General features: G+C 53.1%; 7 protein-coding genes across 7 annotated transcripts; 4 read left to right on the top strand and 3 right to left on the bottom strand.

The window, feature by feature from the left end:
• Positions 1 to 596: 596 nt before the first annotated feature.
• On the bottom strand, positions 597 to 4,547 carry ALTATR162_LOCUS3724 (uncharacterized protein; the record flags this gene model as incomplete). The annotated part of the gene is made up of 4 exons (XM_043311332.1): positions 597 to 641; positions 696 to 994; positions 1,066 to 4,166; positions 4,219 to 4,547. The coding sequence occupies 4 exons, from the start codon at positions 4,545 to 4,547 to the stop codon at positions 597 to 599; spliced, it is 3,774 nt and encodes a 1,257-aa protein (XP_043167267.1).
• A 336-nt stretch (positions 4,548 to 4,883) lies between these two features.
• Positions 4,884 to 5,406, top strand: ALTATR162_LOCUS3723 (uncharacterized protein; the record flags this gene model as incomplete). The annotated part of the gene is made up of 2 exons (XM_043311331.1): positions 4,884 to 5,213; positions 5,269 to 5,406. 2 exons carry the CDS (start codon positions 4,884 to 4,886, stop codon positions 5,404 to 5,406), a joined length of 468 nt encoding a protein of 155 aa, XP_043167266.1.
• A 282-nt stretch (positions 5,407 to 5,688) lies between these two features.
• On the bottom strand, positions 5,689 to 6,229 carry ALTATR162_LOCUS3722 (uncharacterized protein; the record flags this gene model as incomplete). Its single annotated transcript, XM_043311330.1, has 5 exons — positions 5,689 to 5,779; positions 5,839 to 5,851; positions 5,908 to 5,970; positions 6,027 to 6,042; positions 6,095 to 6,229. 5 exons carry the CDS (start codon positions 6,227 to 6,229, stop codon positions 5,689 to 5,691), a joined length of 318 nt encoding a protein of 105 aa, XP_043167265.1.
• A 279-nt stretch (positions 6,230 to 6,508) lies between these two features.
• ALTATR162_LOCUS3721 (uncharacterized protein) lies at positions 6,509 to 7,078 on the top strand (the record flags this gene model as incomplete). The annotated part of the gene is made up of 5 exons (XM_043311329.1): positions 6,509 to 6,575; positions 6,635 to 6,690; positions 6,769 to 6,855; positions 6,907 to 6,970; positions 7,044 to 7,078. The coding sequence occupies 5 exons, from the start codon at positions 6,509 to 6,511 to the stop codon at positions 7,076 to 7,078; spliced, it is 309 nt and encodes a 102-aa protein (XP_043167264.1).
• A 602-nt stretch (positions 7,079 to 7,680) lies between these two features.
• ALTATR162_LOCUS3720 (uncharacterized protein) lies at positions 7,681 to 8,478 on the bottom strand (the record flags this gene model as incomplete). Its single annotated transcript, XM_043311328.1, has 1 exon — positions 7,681 to 8,478. One exon carries the CDS (start codon positions 8,476 to 8,478, stop codon positions 7,681 to 7,683), a length of 798 nt encoding a protein of 265 aa, XP_043167263.1.
• A 547-nt stretch (positions 8,479 to 9,025) lies between these two features.
• Positions 9,026 to 11,545, top strand: ALTATR162_LOCUS3719 (uncharacterized protein; the record flags this gene model as incomplete). Its single annotated transcript, XM_043311327.1, has 1 exon — positions 9,026 to 11,545. The coding sequence occupies one exon, from the start codon at positions 9,026 to 9,028 to the stop codon at positions 11,543 to 11,545; it is 2,520 nt and encodes an 839-aa protein (XP_043167262.1).
• A 265-nt stretch (positions 11,546 to 11,810) lies between these two features.
• ALTATR162_LOCUS3718 (uncharacterized protein) lies at positions 11,811 to 13,169 on the top strand (the record flags this gene model as incomplete). Its single annotated transcript, XM_043311326.1, has 2 exons — positions 11,811 to 11,894; positions 11,973 to 13,169. 2 exons carry the CDS (start codon positions 11,811 to 11,813, stop codon positions 13,167 to 13,169), a joined length of 1,281 nt encoding a protein of 426 aa, XP_043167261.1.
• Positions 13,170 to 15,948: the final 2,779 nt, after the last annotated feature.

Raw genomic sequence — 15,948 nt, 5'->3', positions numbered from 1 at the left:
TATCGCGGATAGCTTCTTCCTCGCGTACCCGTTAGGTACTGCTCTTCATTTTGAAGTATCTGTGCCGATTGCTACGTACTCATAGCTTCATACTACTGCTGCTGATCTTTCCTAGCCATGATCTCTTCTTTTGTTCGAAAATGCGACTTGAGCATGGCAGTGTCTGCTTGTCTGGAAGAGCAATGGTATCATTGTGATCTTTCTGATGCTGTGGTTTGTTGGAAGCAGGTAGGTATCTGGTTGTTGTATGTACTTAACGCAGTTACGCAGAATATCAACCTAGAAAGAAGTAGGGACAACGTGGATGGAGAAGGCACATTCACTCGCCAGGAGGTATCCACGTGTAATCTCCCGGGAGAAGGTGCACATCAGTCATATTACAGCCGGATAAGTGTGAATCATTCAGGGCATGTCTTATTTTCTCTAATGACATGCAAAACGCTAAGTACGACTCACAAAACTGCCTTTACCCCAGCAATACCTCTGTTTACCGACTTTAAACTCTACTTATACAACGTGACGTTCGACACCATAACGTAGTCTTCGGGAACACTCGCCAGCGTAGTCGCAGTCGCAGTCGCAGCAGCAGAAGCCTCCTAAGCAGTCGACTTGCTAAACTGAATCAAGCGCTTCACACCAACCTGGTTATAAATTAGTATCTTGTCCAAACCACAGCAGGTCCGATATAAACTTACCATCCAGTTGCTTCCCTCCTCCGTCTTGTTGGTCATCAGATCAGAGAAAATTGCGACTGCAGCGTCGTACTGCTTAGCCTGGATATTGACTGCTAGTTCGTTCATTTGCTGGATAGTGTCGGGCTTGAGGAGATCCTCGTTGTTGAGATGATCGAACAGGATGTTGAGGCGCTTCTCAGTATCTGCGACGTGTTGTTTGTACTGTGCTGGTGCTCTGGCCTTGACTCGTTGCAGGTCGGCGTCAAGGATCTCGTAGATGGGACGAGATGCGTCAGGAATGTGCGATCGGTCACCAGGAGCTGATGTAAGTTAGTTTCAAACAATCCATAAGAGGAACAAATTGTGGCATATGCCTTGGAGAATCACTTACGATACTTAGCTGCTGCTGCTGGTGCAGCCGCTTGTGATTGACCAGTGCCAGGTCGAGAATCTGGCCTTGGTGGTCCGCCTTGAGGGCCGCCCGGAGGAGGACCTGCCCGTGGAGGCCCCTGCGGTGGACCCCTTGGTGGAGGTGCTGCGGCTGCTGGTGGCATTTGTTGCGCTGGCGATGGTGCGTATGGTGACCCAGCTGGTGTGAATTGGCCTGGAGGAGGCGCAATGTTACGCGGTGGTGGCATTGCACCCATTGGTCCAGGTGGGGCCGATGGCTGCGAACCTGGAGCAGGGGCGTAGCGGCTTGATGGCGGAGCGGTAGCAGTTGGAGGTTGGTAGGGCGACGCTCCACGCTGTAATGGCGCCTGCTGTGGGGGTGCAAAGCCAGCAGGTGGTGCAGCGTATGTGTTTGTTGTTGGTGATGGTGCGTATGGGTTCGGGGCACCAGCTTGGCCTCCCGCTGGTGGAGAAGTCATCCGAGGAGGACCTTGAGGCGGACCCTTTGGAGGAGGTGGAGGAGTCGCTCGTGCTCCTGGCGAGAAGGGACCTTGAGGCGGGCCTGCGAGGGGCTGCTGCTGGTTTGGGAACGGAGAAGCAACAGTGTTCATGGGTGTACCACGACGTGAAGCTGGCTTAGGTGGACCGAAGTCTGGTGTGTCGTTCCAGGCAGGAATGCTACCCCTGTTGGCTGCTGGCACAATTGATGGAGAGTTGGAGAAGTTGCGTGGTGGAGGTGCAATTGGTTGTTGAGGCGCCTGGTTGTAGCCATAGCCCTGAGACTGAGTTCCATAACCCTGAGGCTGAGATGGCTGGTAACCAGCTGGTGTGTACGCGTTGCCAGATGTTGCTGCTGCTGGTGTGAATGTTGATGGTGCAGCAGCCTGAGCTTGTGAGGAGAGAGGGTTGACTGGGGCATAAGGTGACGCTCTTGGCTGTGTTTGCATGGGGTTGACAGGGGCGTAGGGCGTCTGCTGGGGCGGTGCCGGTGTCGCTTGTGCAGGTTGACCATATGAAGGGACTACAACCTGACGACGGCCAGTGCTAGTCGACTGGGCCGGTTTATGGGCTGCTGTTGGCTGAGCTGCAACCTTCCTGGTGGCTTGCTTGACCCTGTTCCTGGCTACATCTGCTGCTGGGTACTTTTGTGGCAGGAGATCTAGATACTTCTCTGCAATCGCGAGCTGGCCATGGGCAGATGCGATGTCAGCATACTCGACGTACTTTGCGTACAAAGGTTCGAGCTTCCAGTCGTCCTCCTTTTGCTGTTCGGTGTCCTTGAAGTCGGTGACCTTTCGGAATACCGTGACCTTCTCGATGAACTCCTGGAGCGATCGTGCATGGATCGAGAAACTGTTGTCGCCGTCTGTTTGCTCAATGCCCGCCTTCTCGCTTTCCTGAAGCTCCTGTGCCCAGTTGACGACGACCTTTTCAAGCTTGGAACCAGCCAAGTAGCAGAAAGACGCATCTTTTCGGTATGATCCCGTCTCTTCAGAAATGGCTTCTTCAAGACGATCGCCAAGAGCCTCGCAAAGGTCAGGAAAGTCGGCCTGGTCGGCAAATGTGCAGATTGTTGCCATGACTTCCTTCCAGTCCTTCAGATCGGCATTGTATACAAAGTCCCACAGGTTCTTTCCGACCACTGACGCAAGCAGGCGTAGATAGTTTGGTGCGTCGGATTGCCTCTTGAAGTATGCAGCCTGTGCCTTGGCGATGCACTTCTCTCCACCGCAGATGGCAATCATGAAAGCATCTGACAATCGGTTCTCCTTTAGGCACACATCTAATGCCGCATTGAAGTCGCCTAGCATGAGGTTACGAGTGATCTTGGTATCGGCTTCAGACTCGGAGCCAGTGTAGATCTGGAAGGGGTTGTTGGTCTTGGCACCCTTGGAAGCTGCAAGATCCGACAGGAAGTTGCCCTCATCAGTCGCGTTGTCAAAGAACGAGGTGCCTTCGTCCGCGTCGCCGTTTGTCTTCTCTTCTTCCTTCTCTTCTTCCGGCTGCTCCTCCTTGTCAGAAAAGCCTAGGTATTCGACGAGCTTGCTTCGTGGGTTTTCCGATGTGAGAGTCTCGATTACGGTCCAGTCGGCCTTTTCTTCCTCGTTGGCTGCTTTTGAAATCTTCGACTCGCAGATTGCTGTAAGATCGCCCTTGTCTAACGCCTTGTCGAACTCCTCGCTTGCTGCACTAACGTCCGAATCTACCGCAAATGTCTCAATGGAGATCTTGGACTTGTTGTCAACGATGCCGAATCGTACCAGCTTTCCACCAAAGCCAAAGGCCACACCCGCTCTCCTCTTCAGCCATTTGGGGGGTGTCTTTAGAGAAAAGGATGCGCCCTGGGGTTCAGCGTGGGTCTGAGCAAAGAAGTCCTCGCCTGCAGGAGCTTCGGTCGCTGCCTTGCTTTGGTCCGCTGCAGCCCCTGTGTTTTGTAGCGTCTGAACTGCGATCTTGCCATCGAAGGATGCGGTAGCGAGGAGGTTCGGGTTCGCAGGATTGAACCTAGTCTGGAAGGTCCAGTTTGTGACGACTGGGAATTCGCCCAACTGCTCTCCAGTGTGCGGGTTCCAAGCAATTGTCCTGTTGTCCTTGCCGCAAGACAACAAAAGGTCACTGTCCTGCACACACCAAGAGAGCGACAGTACACCCTGGTCGTGTGCCTGTAGCGTCTTCTCTGGCGCATTGGTGTTGCGAAGGTCCCATACCAAGACGAGCGGGTTTTGGTCGGTCGGGATAGCGGTGACGAGCCTCGTGGGCACATTGGGATCCCACGACACAGCGCTGACTGTTTTCCGTCCATAGTGGTTTAATGTGAGGTTCTCCTTCTTAAGCTTGACGTCCCAGACAGTGACAAAGCCACCACTGCTGCCGGTTGCCAGAATGTGCGCCACCTTCTTGTTCCAGTCCAACGTAGTGTACTCATCGGGGTTTGCTCCAGCCTTGCCTAGGCGGAAAGACTTGGAGTCGTCGGCGAGATCGTGGACATAGAGTTCGCCTTTGGCACCTGCGGAAGCGAGGATGTTGGATCGGAAGGGGTTGAACTGTATCGCCTGGATGGGACCCGTGTGCTTGTCGATCTGGTCAATCTCCGCCTCGTCACTGCATAAAGTTAGCACTCTGAGGCCGTATGCAACTGCACATGCACTCTGACCCTTCGCCTGCCTGCAGCTTCTCTGCATCCCATAGTACGAGTGCCCCGCTGTCGAGCGCGCCTGCTATTATGCCCCGCGGGTACTGTTCGCTGGGTTGACTCCATGCAATGTCGTTGAACCTCGACTCGACGCTCACGGTCGCAACAGGCTTGAGCTCCACGCCCTGCTCGGTGTCGTCCAACTTGAGCTCCCAGAGCTCTAATTGTGTTTCGTTTGAAAAGTCGGCATCTACCGCTCCAGCCTTGGTTCCAGTGGCAATGAGTGGCTGGGTCGGACCTGGCGACCAGGCAAAACAGGCTGTCCTGGGGATTTCTCGTAGACGGACCATGACGGTGTTGGGCGGTGATGGCTCCTCGGTGTCAGATTAGCGAATTGGGGAATAAGGCACGAACAAAATAATGGACAAGTGAGAGGATCTTGCAGAGCGAGAAGAGAGGGATATGTGGTGTAAAGGAGTGTCCGCAATGTGTCTTGAGCGCGGAATGGGAAGTTGGGGCAACGACGTGCTTCACCATCAACGGAGCATCCACCTGTCCTTCCCTGGTCCATGGCGGGCGCCGCCAACTGTGGGTCCCGCTAACCACGTGATATCGAATTTCAGCTCGGAATCTCTGGAACGCGACCATCACACGAAGCCAGTCTCAAATCGCATCCACAAGCAACCATGTCCAATTTATCAGACACATCACGACTAAAGGCCACCGTGTTCGTCGGCGGCCTCGACCAGGCAGTAACACAGCAGACGCTTTTCCACGCCTTCCTGCCATTTGGCGACATTGTTGAAGTCAACTTGCCTAAACCGGAAAACCAGAGCCAGGGCGAACAACATCGAGGATTCGGCTATGTTGAGTTTGAGACTGCAACCGACGCGACAGACGCTATTGACAACATGGACCGGAGCGAATTGTACGGTTCCGTTATCAAGGTAGCAGCAGCCAAACCACAGAAAGATGCAAACGAAGGACTGGGCAGCAAGACAGCCATCTGGGAGCAGGTATGTCTTGTTTTACTGTAAGAGCTACACGACTGATATGCTAACATAAACGCAGGAGGGCTGGTTGGCCAAGCATGCTGTGAGTGAAGAGGATCGCAAGGCTAGTGAGCAGATTCAAGACGAGGCGAACGGGCCTATGGACCCTATGCAGGGCTTGGAGGGACTTGATGAGGCTGGGCCGAAGCCCGTGTAATCTTGTCGATTCTCTAGGGTCTCATAGCATGGCGTTGGCAGGCGTACTGGGAAAATGTATTTGATACCAGGTGCTGTTATACGCGGTCCATCAGAGTATGAGCCGCGATATCATGAGCTACAATTTCAAGACCACGTTACTTGGCGCAATGAATCTTATGCTTGATTTCGAACTTGACGAGGACTCTGTCCCGTATGCTGTACCTATACACATGGCTGCTGGAGCCCTTCCAAGCCCGCCGATTCCATCTTTATTGTGTCCGCTTCCTTGCCAGCCAGGCGTCTACTCCTGCTTGCCCTGTCGCTTGAGACGAAGAGTCTTGTCGACCCAGAGTTTCCGGGTGATGGAGAAGAAGGCCATGCCGACGGCGACGCTGCGAAGTGTATCAGACCACCTGTGTTAGAGTACATGGACCGCAACTGAGGGGCTTACCCGAGAACGATGACTAGATTCTGCGTCAGCGAGAGCGTCTCAAGGACATGCAAGGGGGTGTAGACGTACTCAGAGGCCAGATCTCAGTGGGGATGTTCTTGAGCTGGCGGAGACGCTGGGATACCGTGTGGGCTGTACGTCGTCAATTCATGTTCCATGGCGATATCTCGACGCCGTGATTGGCTTACCGCCTTGCTCCTCCTTCTGCCATGTTGTTAGCATCAATTCCCCAGTAGTGAGACATGGTATTTCATACAGGCACAGGGTTGCGCATCCGCATCGTCTGCCTCATGAAGAGCTGGGGGCTTGGGCGCATGGCAGCCATGCGCGTAGGCTGCATAGCCATCATGCGTGTTGGCTGCATAGACAGGGCCCTGGTAGCTTTGAACATGTTGGCGGTATTGCTATCTTCGCAATTGGAATGGAGAGTGGAGAGTTGGCGGCGTCGTCGTTGGTGAGTCCAAGTGGTAGTCTCGCTGGGTTTCGTCACAAGCACGCAGATGCTGAGAGAGCTCGCGGCCCTGGTTCGCCCGGAAAACGCCGAGCGAATTGTGTGTGGACAATGCGTTTCGGGTCGAACCATCGCAACCTCACAACTTCACTTCCGTCACCACTGGACCCATTGCCGCCGCACCCACCCTCGACGAACTCGCATTCACCCATCGCAATCATGTCTGACAACGAAAACGGCGAGAACGGCGACGAGCTCGTAACCAAGCCCTTCAAGTTTGTCACTGGTGAGCTTTTCCCGCTGCTCCGCATATTGAGGATTCATAGCTAACCTCCCACCGCACAGCTGGTACGCCATCCCCAGACTCGCCCAACCGCCTGCACCGCCTGCCAATCCACCATGTGGAGCTCGAAATATGCGATATGGCGTGCTAACAAGCTTCGGCGCATATAGGCTTCGATGCCCGCTTCCCCAACCAGAACCAGACCAAGCACTGCTGGCAAAACTACGTCGACTACCACAAGTGCATCATCGCCAAGGGCGAGGACTTTGCTCCCTGCCGCCAGGTGCGCACATGTATAGCAACGAATTGGAAGTGGGTGTACTGATGCATGTAGTTTATGTTGGCCTACAAGTCCCTGTGCCCCAGCGGCTGGACATCGCGATGGGACGACCAGCGTGGTGAGTAGTCCATACCACACACTTTGCTCACACGAGCAACATTCCACGAGGCAATAGCTAACATGTGAGATAGAGGCTGGCAACTTCCCCGTAAAGCTCGACCAGTAGAAAGCTCGCGACGGCGACAATTAGCATGCGACAATTTCTTAGAGCAGGAGACAATTGGATCAGAGCGGCATTCGCAACTTAGAGCCCTGTATCATAGCGATCGATATCAGCAATGCGACTCTGGTTCATCTAGTTGCCACTCTTTTGCACAGCAGCCTCGTGATGTCAGGATTGTTTGCGTGACAACTAGGATTAATGCTTGGAGTTTGCCCAGTGCTCAATGTCACTCACAAGGCCATGAGATGTATGTGCTCAAGTTGTCATCTCCTCGTTGTAATATCATACACGAACATTGGGCACAGGCACGATCATAATTTAGCAAGTGTCATTGTGTAAGTGTCATACATTATCATTCAAATGTTGCTCGATATTCGAGTATAGTGAGTGTAACCAATTTACAGTAAAGTTGGGACTTTGTATCAGACAAGATGGGGGGTGAATCGCCGCTTGATAAACAACGCTAAGTTGGCAAATGAACAAATAACCGCCCAAGACGCAGCAAGGCAAAATCGCTAAACGCAAGACCTGCTCTGCTAGAAAACATCATAAGGAACCCGAGTTATCATGTCGAGTGTGTTAGATCTGGATATAGACAGGTGTGTCTAATTGGGCCACGCGTTCACTGCAAACTGTCCGACATACTTTGGCGATCCACACGTAGGCAGCGAACGTGTAGGTACAGGGACATAGGAAAGATACGGCTCAGACCCCAGCAGTGATTCGTGAGCAGGTTGAAACCGTTTAAGACCCCAGTTAGGGTCGTCAGTCCGTAGGTCTTCTTCCTTCTCCTCCTCTTCTTCTTCCAGGATAACTGCTGGATCGTCACCGTGAGCGCTATCTTTGCGCCAGTGCTTTCCCTGGTCCAAGATTTCGCTGATACTCGAGAGCGAAGATGGCGCTGGCTGGTAAGTTGCGTCGTAGGCTTGGCGAGCTTCCGGGTCCATTAGACAGTCGAAACCTGCTTGGAGTGCTCGGTACTTCTTTGCATCGTTGGCGAAGTAAACGGAACGTAGACGGCGGTATGCAGCTCTGATCTCGTCCGTGGTGGCCATGGGTGTGAGTTCGAGGATGGCGTAGTGGTCGGTAACTTCGGAGGACTCGCTGGTTGGTGAGGCCATGCCGGAGTCTGCTGGTGAGACTGGTGAGGCCATGGGTGTGCGTTGTTGGAGTAAGATGGAAGCGTCTGAGACGTATATTGAGGCCCGTTTTGCGTGCTGTACCATGACTGAGTTGCTTGCTACGCTAATGGGGCGTGGGCGTTGGATGGCTTCAGACTGGTTTCGCTCGTGACCGTTGAAACGTTTTCTTGGTGAGGGTGATCGCAGTGGACTGAAGTTCATCTTGCACATTTGCTCGGAAGAATAAGAGGGAGGAGACATGGTTGTGTATGTGGAGATCATCATGTACTAAGAATAGAGGTGTGCGTGCAGTACAGTAACAATAGAGGTTGATATCGAGTTCAGAATGCTATGCGTTGTGTGTGTTCAAGAAAAAGATGCTGTTGTTGTGTAGAGACAAGGTGTGGGAAAACATTGAATGATCAGGGCCAGTCCAGGAGCACATGGACAGGGCAGCATGATGGCTGCGCACGATGCAGGGGGGGCGATGCAATCACAGGGGAGCTCAAAAAGGTGGAGCCCGCAGGCCGAACTGGCGAAATGAAGATGTTGTGAATGGAGTAATTAATCAAAAGATGAGCTAGGGGCCTGGCGGATGAAACAGAATGCAGTTGCTGGCCTGGCACGTTTGGACCAATACCGAAGGGTCCAAGGCAGCGTTGGTAGGCTGTCAGTGCTTCGGCCAGACACGTGCTACCGTGACGAATGACTCCGCGCTAAGCCCGTTGGTGTGGGGACGTCTCGGCAAAAGATTCAGTCGCCGTAGCCGTTGGCCCAGTGAGCTCGAATAGCTTGAATATAGCGACATAGCAACGCATGCTCCACCACAATGGCCGATAGTTCGAGAAAGAGGAAGCAAACCTCAGGCAACACTGGTCCCGGCAATCCTGTCAAACGCACCCGATTCCAACAAAGACCGCAGCATGTCATCCCCGCCATACCAACTAGTAACGCGTACCCCAATGGCGAGATCAACGTCAAGAACTTCCTCAAGTCGCACGAGAATGAGATCAAATCACTCGAGGGTGCCATGCAGGCGGCGAAGAAGGGACTCTCGCGACGTGCCTTTCAAGATGTGCCGAGGGAGTTGAGGAGGAGGACGGCGAGTCACAATCCGCATCGCGTGCCTAAAAGATTGCGGATCAGGGCGCGACAGGAAGCCAAGGAAGACAACACACCAATTGCAAGAGGTACGAGTGGGAGTGGTGTTGGAAAAGGGAAGAAAAAGCATCTGAGGAAGGAGGGGAGGGAGAAAAGTAGACAGAAGTCCCAGCAGAGGGTAAAGAAAGCAGCTGGTGAGAAAGACCATGACGGGGATGCAACAATCGAGGATGCGCCGAAGGGGGTCACGAATCGCTCACCACCGAAGCCGAAGCGCAAGTTTTCCGCTCTAGCCACGCCCGCTACCCCTCCATCGCGATTCCGTAGACGGCAACGAGACAAGACATGGTTACCCACACATCTATGGCATACAAAGCGCGCAAAGATGACAGACCCAAAGGAGCCTCTCTGGCGATTCGCGATTCCACTACAACCAGCAGCCAAGGCATACCGTCTGACACACAGAGCCGCAACCCAGCGAGGGGCCGTCGCATGGGATATGAGCTACATATCAACTCTCAGCCTTGAGGGCCCCGAGGCCAGTATAACAGGGCTATTGAAGGCTCTACACTTCGCTACAGACGGTGCAGAGGACCCGTGGCAGAACAGGGGCAGGGCTAAGAAGTGGAGAAATGGCACCAGAGCCTGGGAAGGCTGGATTTACGAAAGAGAAGCGAAGCCACTGAGGAACATTGCTCAAGTGACTGTCATCTGGTGTGCCCCGTATGCAGGTAGTAACAAGACGAAAGCTTTCGTTCGTGTGCATCCGAGTGCTTTCTTGCAACTCTGGAATGAAGTTGTTAGGACTGCCAAAGTGCAGAAGCCGGCTGTCACCGTTCGAGATCTCCGCTTCGATATTGGTTCCATCGAAATCACGGGCCCGGCCGCTGCAGAAGCCCTTTGCTCGATTCTCGCTCCAGTGTCTTCCCCAGATGCAGGATCTGATACTCCACAGTCTCTTTGGTCTGCCTTGGCTTCTGTGACAGACGTTGCATCGTTACCAAACGGTGCGCTGTTGTCCTTTGACATATCAGATCCCCGACTTCGCGATCCCCCTCGCACTTCGCCCGTAGCATACGACCAACAGTCGTTGACCGCCTTGACGGAAACCCTTGCAACCTGGCCGCTCGACAATGCTCCAACACCAGCCTCAATCTTCGATACCAGCAGCCGACTAGCCGCGCAGCGAACTATGCCATCTCAAAAATCCATAAATCGTCGGAAGAGCGTATGCACGTTAGGCGAAGACCCACAGGCACGCCCAACCGATCCACGTATTCCGACACTCGTGTTTGTATCGCGAGACAGCAAGTCCTGGACTGTTCTCCTTCCTTGGAAATGCGTCACGTCCGTATGGCGACAGATTATGCGCTACCCGGTCTCAACAGGCGGCAACCCAAGATTTGGCGGCTTGAAAGAGAGACGTCAGGTCGATTTTGAGCGCTCGAAGCCACACTTTCCGTATGATCATCCTGGTACAGATGCTGGCTGGGGTTGGGAATTGCGTGAGCGTGAGGTGAGGAAGCATGAGTGGACTAAGCGTCCGAAGGGTAAGAGGATTGAGTGGTCGACCATTGATCTTGGTAATGGTAGGAAGGGTGAAATTGGGGACCCTTGGTCTTGCGGCTGGGAGTGCTTACTTCCGAGATCAAATGGAAAGATGGATACATCACAAGACGGGTTGAAAGAGCCTCGGACTCCTGCCAGACAGCTCTCCTTCAGGGCTGCAGTTGACTTGACTGAATTCGGCAACGCTTCGTCGAGCGACTCTTCGCTATCCTCAGATGTGTTCACTGTCAAGGTCACGATGCTACAGCAAGGTACACCTACAGACTGCGCCCGCATTTACCGACTGCCTACAGACCCACAACTTCGAAGCAAATGGCTGTCTCTGATACCACAACCCGGGACAAAGCGTATATCGACGAAGCAACAGAGTCGAGGTGTCGTTGAGAAGCCAGACCATATCCAGCGCAGGGATCTTGCAAGGAGTCTCCTAGACAACGGCCCACCGAACGCTGACAAGGAGGATTACCCTCTTGTCCCCGACGAGGCGGATCTAATCGGTTTCGTCACAACAGGCAACTACAATCTTGCAGAAGGCATGCCGACAGCAGTTGCGAATCTAGCGGTGCACAAAGTAGTCAGCCTGTTGTCTGAGCAAGGCGTACCAAGAGCGGATCGCGTGTGCATAGTGAGACAGGCGGGAAGCACCATGGGCAGACTGGCAAGATGGGAGATAGTCTAGACGTGGATAGACCGATAATATGAATTGATACCCATTGCGTGTTGCAGTCGCATGCATCGATGGAGACGTTTGAGCTCCACAGCAGACTCTTGGGCGAACACGCTGTTCTCGTTGTGTGGGGTAGGTAGTTTTGGCTGCATGCGCTAAATCGGTCCCGGAGCAGGGATGCATGGATGCCATCGATATCTCCCGTAATTGACGCTAACGTCTCAGCAACCTTTCTCCACGCCCTGAACAACTTGGCCGACGGTCACCAGTGAACGACATGTCTGAGGACCGGCCGGCAGACGACCAGGGCGAGGGCGTCGACTCTGCCGTGGAACTGCCGTCAGATGTGCTTCAAGAATTGGTAGGGCCTGTCCTCCGCGAACCGCCTCCTCGGCTACATCCCTCTGAATGATGCGCCTTGCTAAGAAACGTGTCGCAGACTACCAATATCCTCGACGATTTGCTGAGCAACATCGTCTTCACGACCGCCCTATCATGTCATCGATCCGAGAAGCTGCTCCGCATGCAGTCGGCTGCCACCCAGGCCGAATCCATCGCCCTGGCAAACCTCGAGCCGCAGTCGCAGAAGCAAAACACCACGGGCGCCACGTCGATACCCATCGCTGAGACGACGGCAGCCAAGTACGAGAACGGGCGCGTCTTCCTCAAGGGCAATCCCCTCAAGACAACCCCGGAGATAATATGTCCCCACTGCAAGCTGCCCCGGCTGATGCATCCAATCATGGGCAAGGGCATGCAGAACCCCGACCTGACCAAAGAGTACTGCATGCTATATCCTTTCGTCCAGCGATCCGGCCACGACGTCTACGGCAACCCGTTCCCAACCGACATGGCCAAGAGCAAGAAGGAACGCGAGCTCATCAAGCAGCAGCAGAAGAACGCCGAGAAGGAGAGTGTAGGCACACCCGGCTCACAAGACACAGACATGGCAGGCGGCGACACCAAGGAAATCAAGCTAAACACCGGCGGCAAACCAGCCTCATACATACCGTGGCACACATGTCCAAACTGCAAGCGCAGCTTACTCATAACACGCTTCGCCCAACACCTGGAAAAGTGTCTCGGCATCAGCGGACGCCAGAGCTCACGCAACGCCATGGCGAAACTTACCGGACAAAACGGCGGCACAGGTTCAGGCCTCGGCAACACTCCACTGGGAAGCCGCATGGGCACGCCCGCCCCCGACGCGTCTTCGAATCCAAAAACCAGCAGCAAGTCCAAGGGTATCTCGCCTGTGAAGCGATTAGCCGCCGATGACGCCGACGCCGACGATCTCGACAACGATACCCCCGAGCGCCGCAAAATGAAGAAGAAAAGCTCCTACATCAAGAAAGCCGATCGCGATAAATCGTCAAACGGAAACAGCAATAACAACAATAGTAACAGTGGCACATTGAAGGTCAAGCTAAAAACGGGTAGCAGCAATAGACCCGATCTTGGCGATCGAAAACACAGCGAGAGTAGTGAGCGAGGCGAGGGAAAGCGCGATCGTGAGGCTGACGACGTAGGTGGTGATTCACCCAAGAAGAAGAAAATCAAACTCAGCTTGGGCGGCAAAGACAGGAGTCGCGCGAGTGCTAGTGTAGAGCCTGCGAGTGCTGCGTCGCCGGAGTAGGTGGCCACGCAACGGTACAAGGACGCGTTCAGATGAGGTGGATGGGATGGATGTATAAAACCATGCATTGGGACGGCGTTTTTAACTTGGCAAGTCAGGACAACGGGGTTTTATAATACCATGGCATGGGAACTGGGACATAGAGAGTTGCTATCTCGACCCAGTGGCGTTTTGCGTTTTCTTCTTTTTCCTTCTCCAGATTGATTGTTCGGAAATACCGGTTAAGAGAAGGGGTGCGAACAGAAGTATTGGGGTTTGTATTTTTAAACTATCCAAAGGGTGGAAGTATAGATTGCATGGACGGGCATACTCTTGTTGCCTAATGAAATAGGTATCACCTACTCTTGTTATTCAGACTTGACGGTGTGGTCTAGAAGTATTCGCTATCATCCTTCCCATCGCCTGTAGAATCCCTTTGCGATTTCTTGTGTTTGCCAGGCTGGATGAACAAGACGACTACTAACTCAGGTATACGTAAAGCACCGAGCACATGCCAACATCGGTGCTACATCACACATTCTTCGCATTTGACTGTTGCCTCCTTTTTCTCATAACAAGGCACAGAAAAGATTTGGTTTTCGCGAATGGGTTGGGAAAGGATGAGATGAGATGTCTGAGAGATAGGTGGGTAGGTAGGTAGGTAGGTTACTGTGATGGGATGCAACGTTAAAACGACAAGCTTCTCAACCCCCGCTACCTGAGGAAAGTGCAGCCAAGAAACAGTCCAATTGGAGAACGTAGCTTGCTCGTTGAGAGGGTTACATAAGAATGTGAACTTTCACTCTTTATTATCCTCAAGTTCATTGTGTGTGATGGCTGATATGCCTTTTACTTGGTATTGTGCTCTAGAGAGAGACAGAGAGTAGTTGTTGGGGGCACAAAACAGGACACTTGGGCAGAAAGAATCGTGATGCTCATGTAAGAGCGTACGATGAAGGGCGATTGAAGTTTGCCATTTGCTCTGATAAGAAGTCACGTGGACTGGACCTTCTTGGTGCGCAGTGTCCGAGTCCTAGTCAGTGGGTATCTGCTCGGGGATATTTATAGGAAGCAATTACACTGATACGCAACATCAAGGGCAGAGGTAGATACATGGCTTTGAAGGGGTTAGATTAGACGAGCCCTTGGAACGTGACTTGGATGGTAGACATTTCGGTCATCCCTTGGCACACGCCCTGCAACCTACGAGCAACCACATCACAACGCCCAATTGAGGTGCTGAAAATGATATAGAAATGCTAGAGCTGGAGTCAAATAGTGTTGAAGGGGTCCAGATGATACTATGTGAGATGTCGAAGACGGCTTTTCATTCAAATGTGCTCCGGCTCGAAAGGAGCGGCCAGTGACGACAAGGTCAACATGCAAGCATCTCCAAAATCCGATGCATCGAATATGTACAGCCTTCTCATTGGCCTCGCAAATTTGCAAGCCCCTCACATCCGTGTTGGATGCTCATAGCGACTTGGACGAAGAGACACACTCGCAACCTAATCTGGAAATGTGCAAAAGTGCACTAGGACCATAAAAGTTGTGCAAATTCCTGCCTTTTCGAGCAAATCCAGACTTCACACACAGATAGCAAGCCTCGGATTCGATTAGCACAGAGGAATAGAGCGTATGAGGGGCGTGGTGGTGAGAGTAGGAGCCCTGGGGTGTTAGGCGGGAGAGGGCTTGGCGAGCTGGTCCCGCACTGTATATACTCGCACCGCCCACCTCCCGCACCTTCCCTCCTTCCATCCTTCTTCCCCCACTATCCTTTCCACGTAACCATTACACCACATCCCTTCTTCGTCTTCGGATCGACTCTGGGGTGTTGACAAGTCATCTGAAGACCACTTCCAACTCTTTGCCCCAATTTCCATGCTACTGGCTGGTCCACGCTGTCACCATGCCGTCGTCGCCATCAATGCAGTCGTTTCGCCAGGCATCAGCCCTTCCATTGAAAAAGCAAGAGATGCATGAGTACCGTCAGACAACGTACTACGACGGGAGTCATGTTCAGATCGCAGAATCTCGTCGTCACCCTTGGGCGGTCCGCAAGGTCGAACCATCAGTCCAAGCATATACCGACTTCGTCTTGTACCCCGAGGAAAACAGACATTTGAATCCACGAAGTGGCTTTGAAGAAGTCTCCTCACAAGCTCACCCCACACTTCGAAAGAGGGCCGCAGAACCCAGCCCAATACACGTGACCCTCGCCAAGCATTCGTCCAAAGTCAGATCAAAGCCGGTTATCCTGCACAGCTCGGCAAAGTCGAGCCAAAGCCTGCCTCTAGAGACGAAAGCAACTTTGCACACCTCGACGGGCCCCACACCTCCTCCTACGCCGAGGATAGATAGGTTGTCTACACCTGACCTCTCTGATCTGGATGAGGCGCCCTTCTGTGATTGTGGTGTGGCATTGCATGTTGTCAAGCGTTGCACAGAATGTAACATGGAGGTCGATCTCTGGTCAACGTGATCTCAAGTCAGATGATTCCTGCTTTCTCCTTCCCGCTGCAGTGGCGTGTCAGGATTGGTGTTGTGGTTTTCCGCTTGAATTTGTCCTTGGTCTTTGGAGTTGATCCGCGTTTACTGACGAAGGGATGAATGCCGCGAACGAGTACCGGTACTTCTTGCAGCTCGTCTTCATGTCCCGTTGATAGCCCGTCCTTACTTTTCTGAACATATCTCTTACGGCTCCTGGGGAGTTCGGTATCTGATTTCCTTTTCCAAAGCCAAGGTCTGTATTCCATTCGCAGCGGTATATCATTCGTAGCAATGACAAGCGTACCTGCAC

The sequence above is a fragment of the Alternaria atra genome, assembly GCF_907166805.1.
Source record: "Alternaria atra isolate CS162 genome assembly, contig: 23, whole genome shotgun sequence".
NCBI classification, from domain to species: domain Eukaryota; kingdom Fungi; phylum Ascomycota; class Dothideomycetes; order Pleosporales; family Pleosporaceae; genus Alternaria; species Alternaria atra.
The sequence above is the reverse complement of the archived record's forward strand: the minus strand, read 5'-3'. Positions and strand labels throughout refer to the sequence as shown.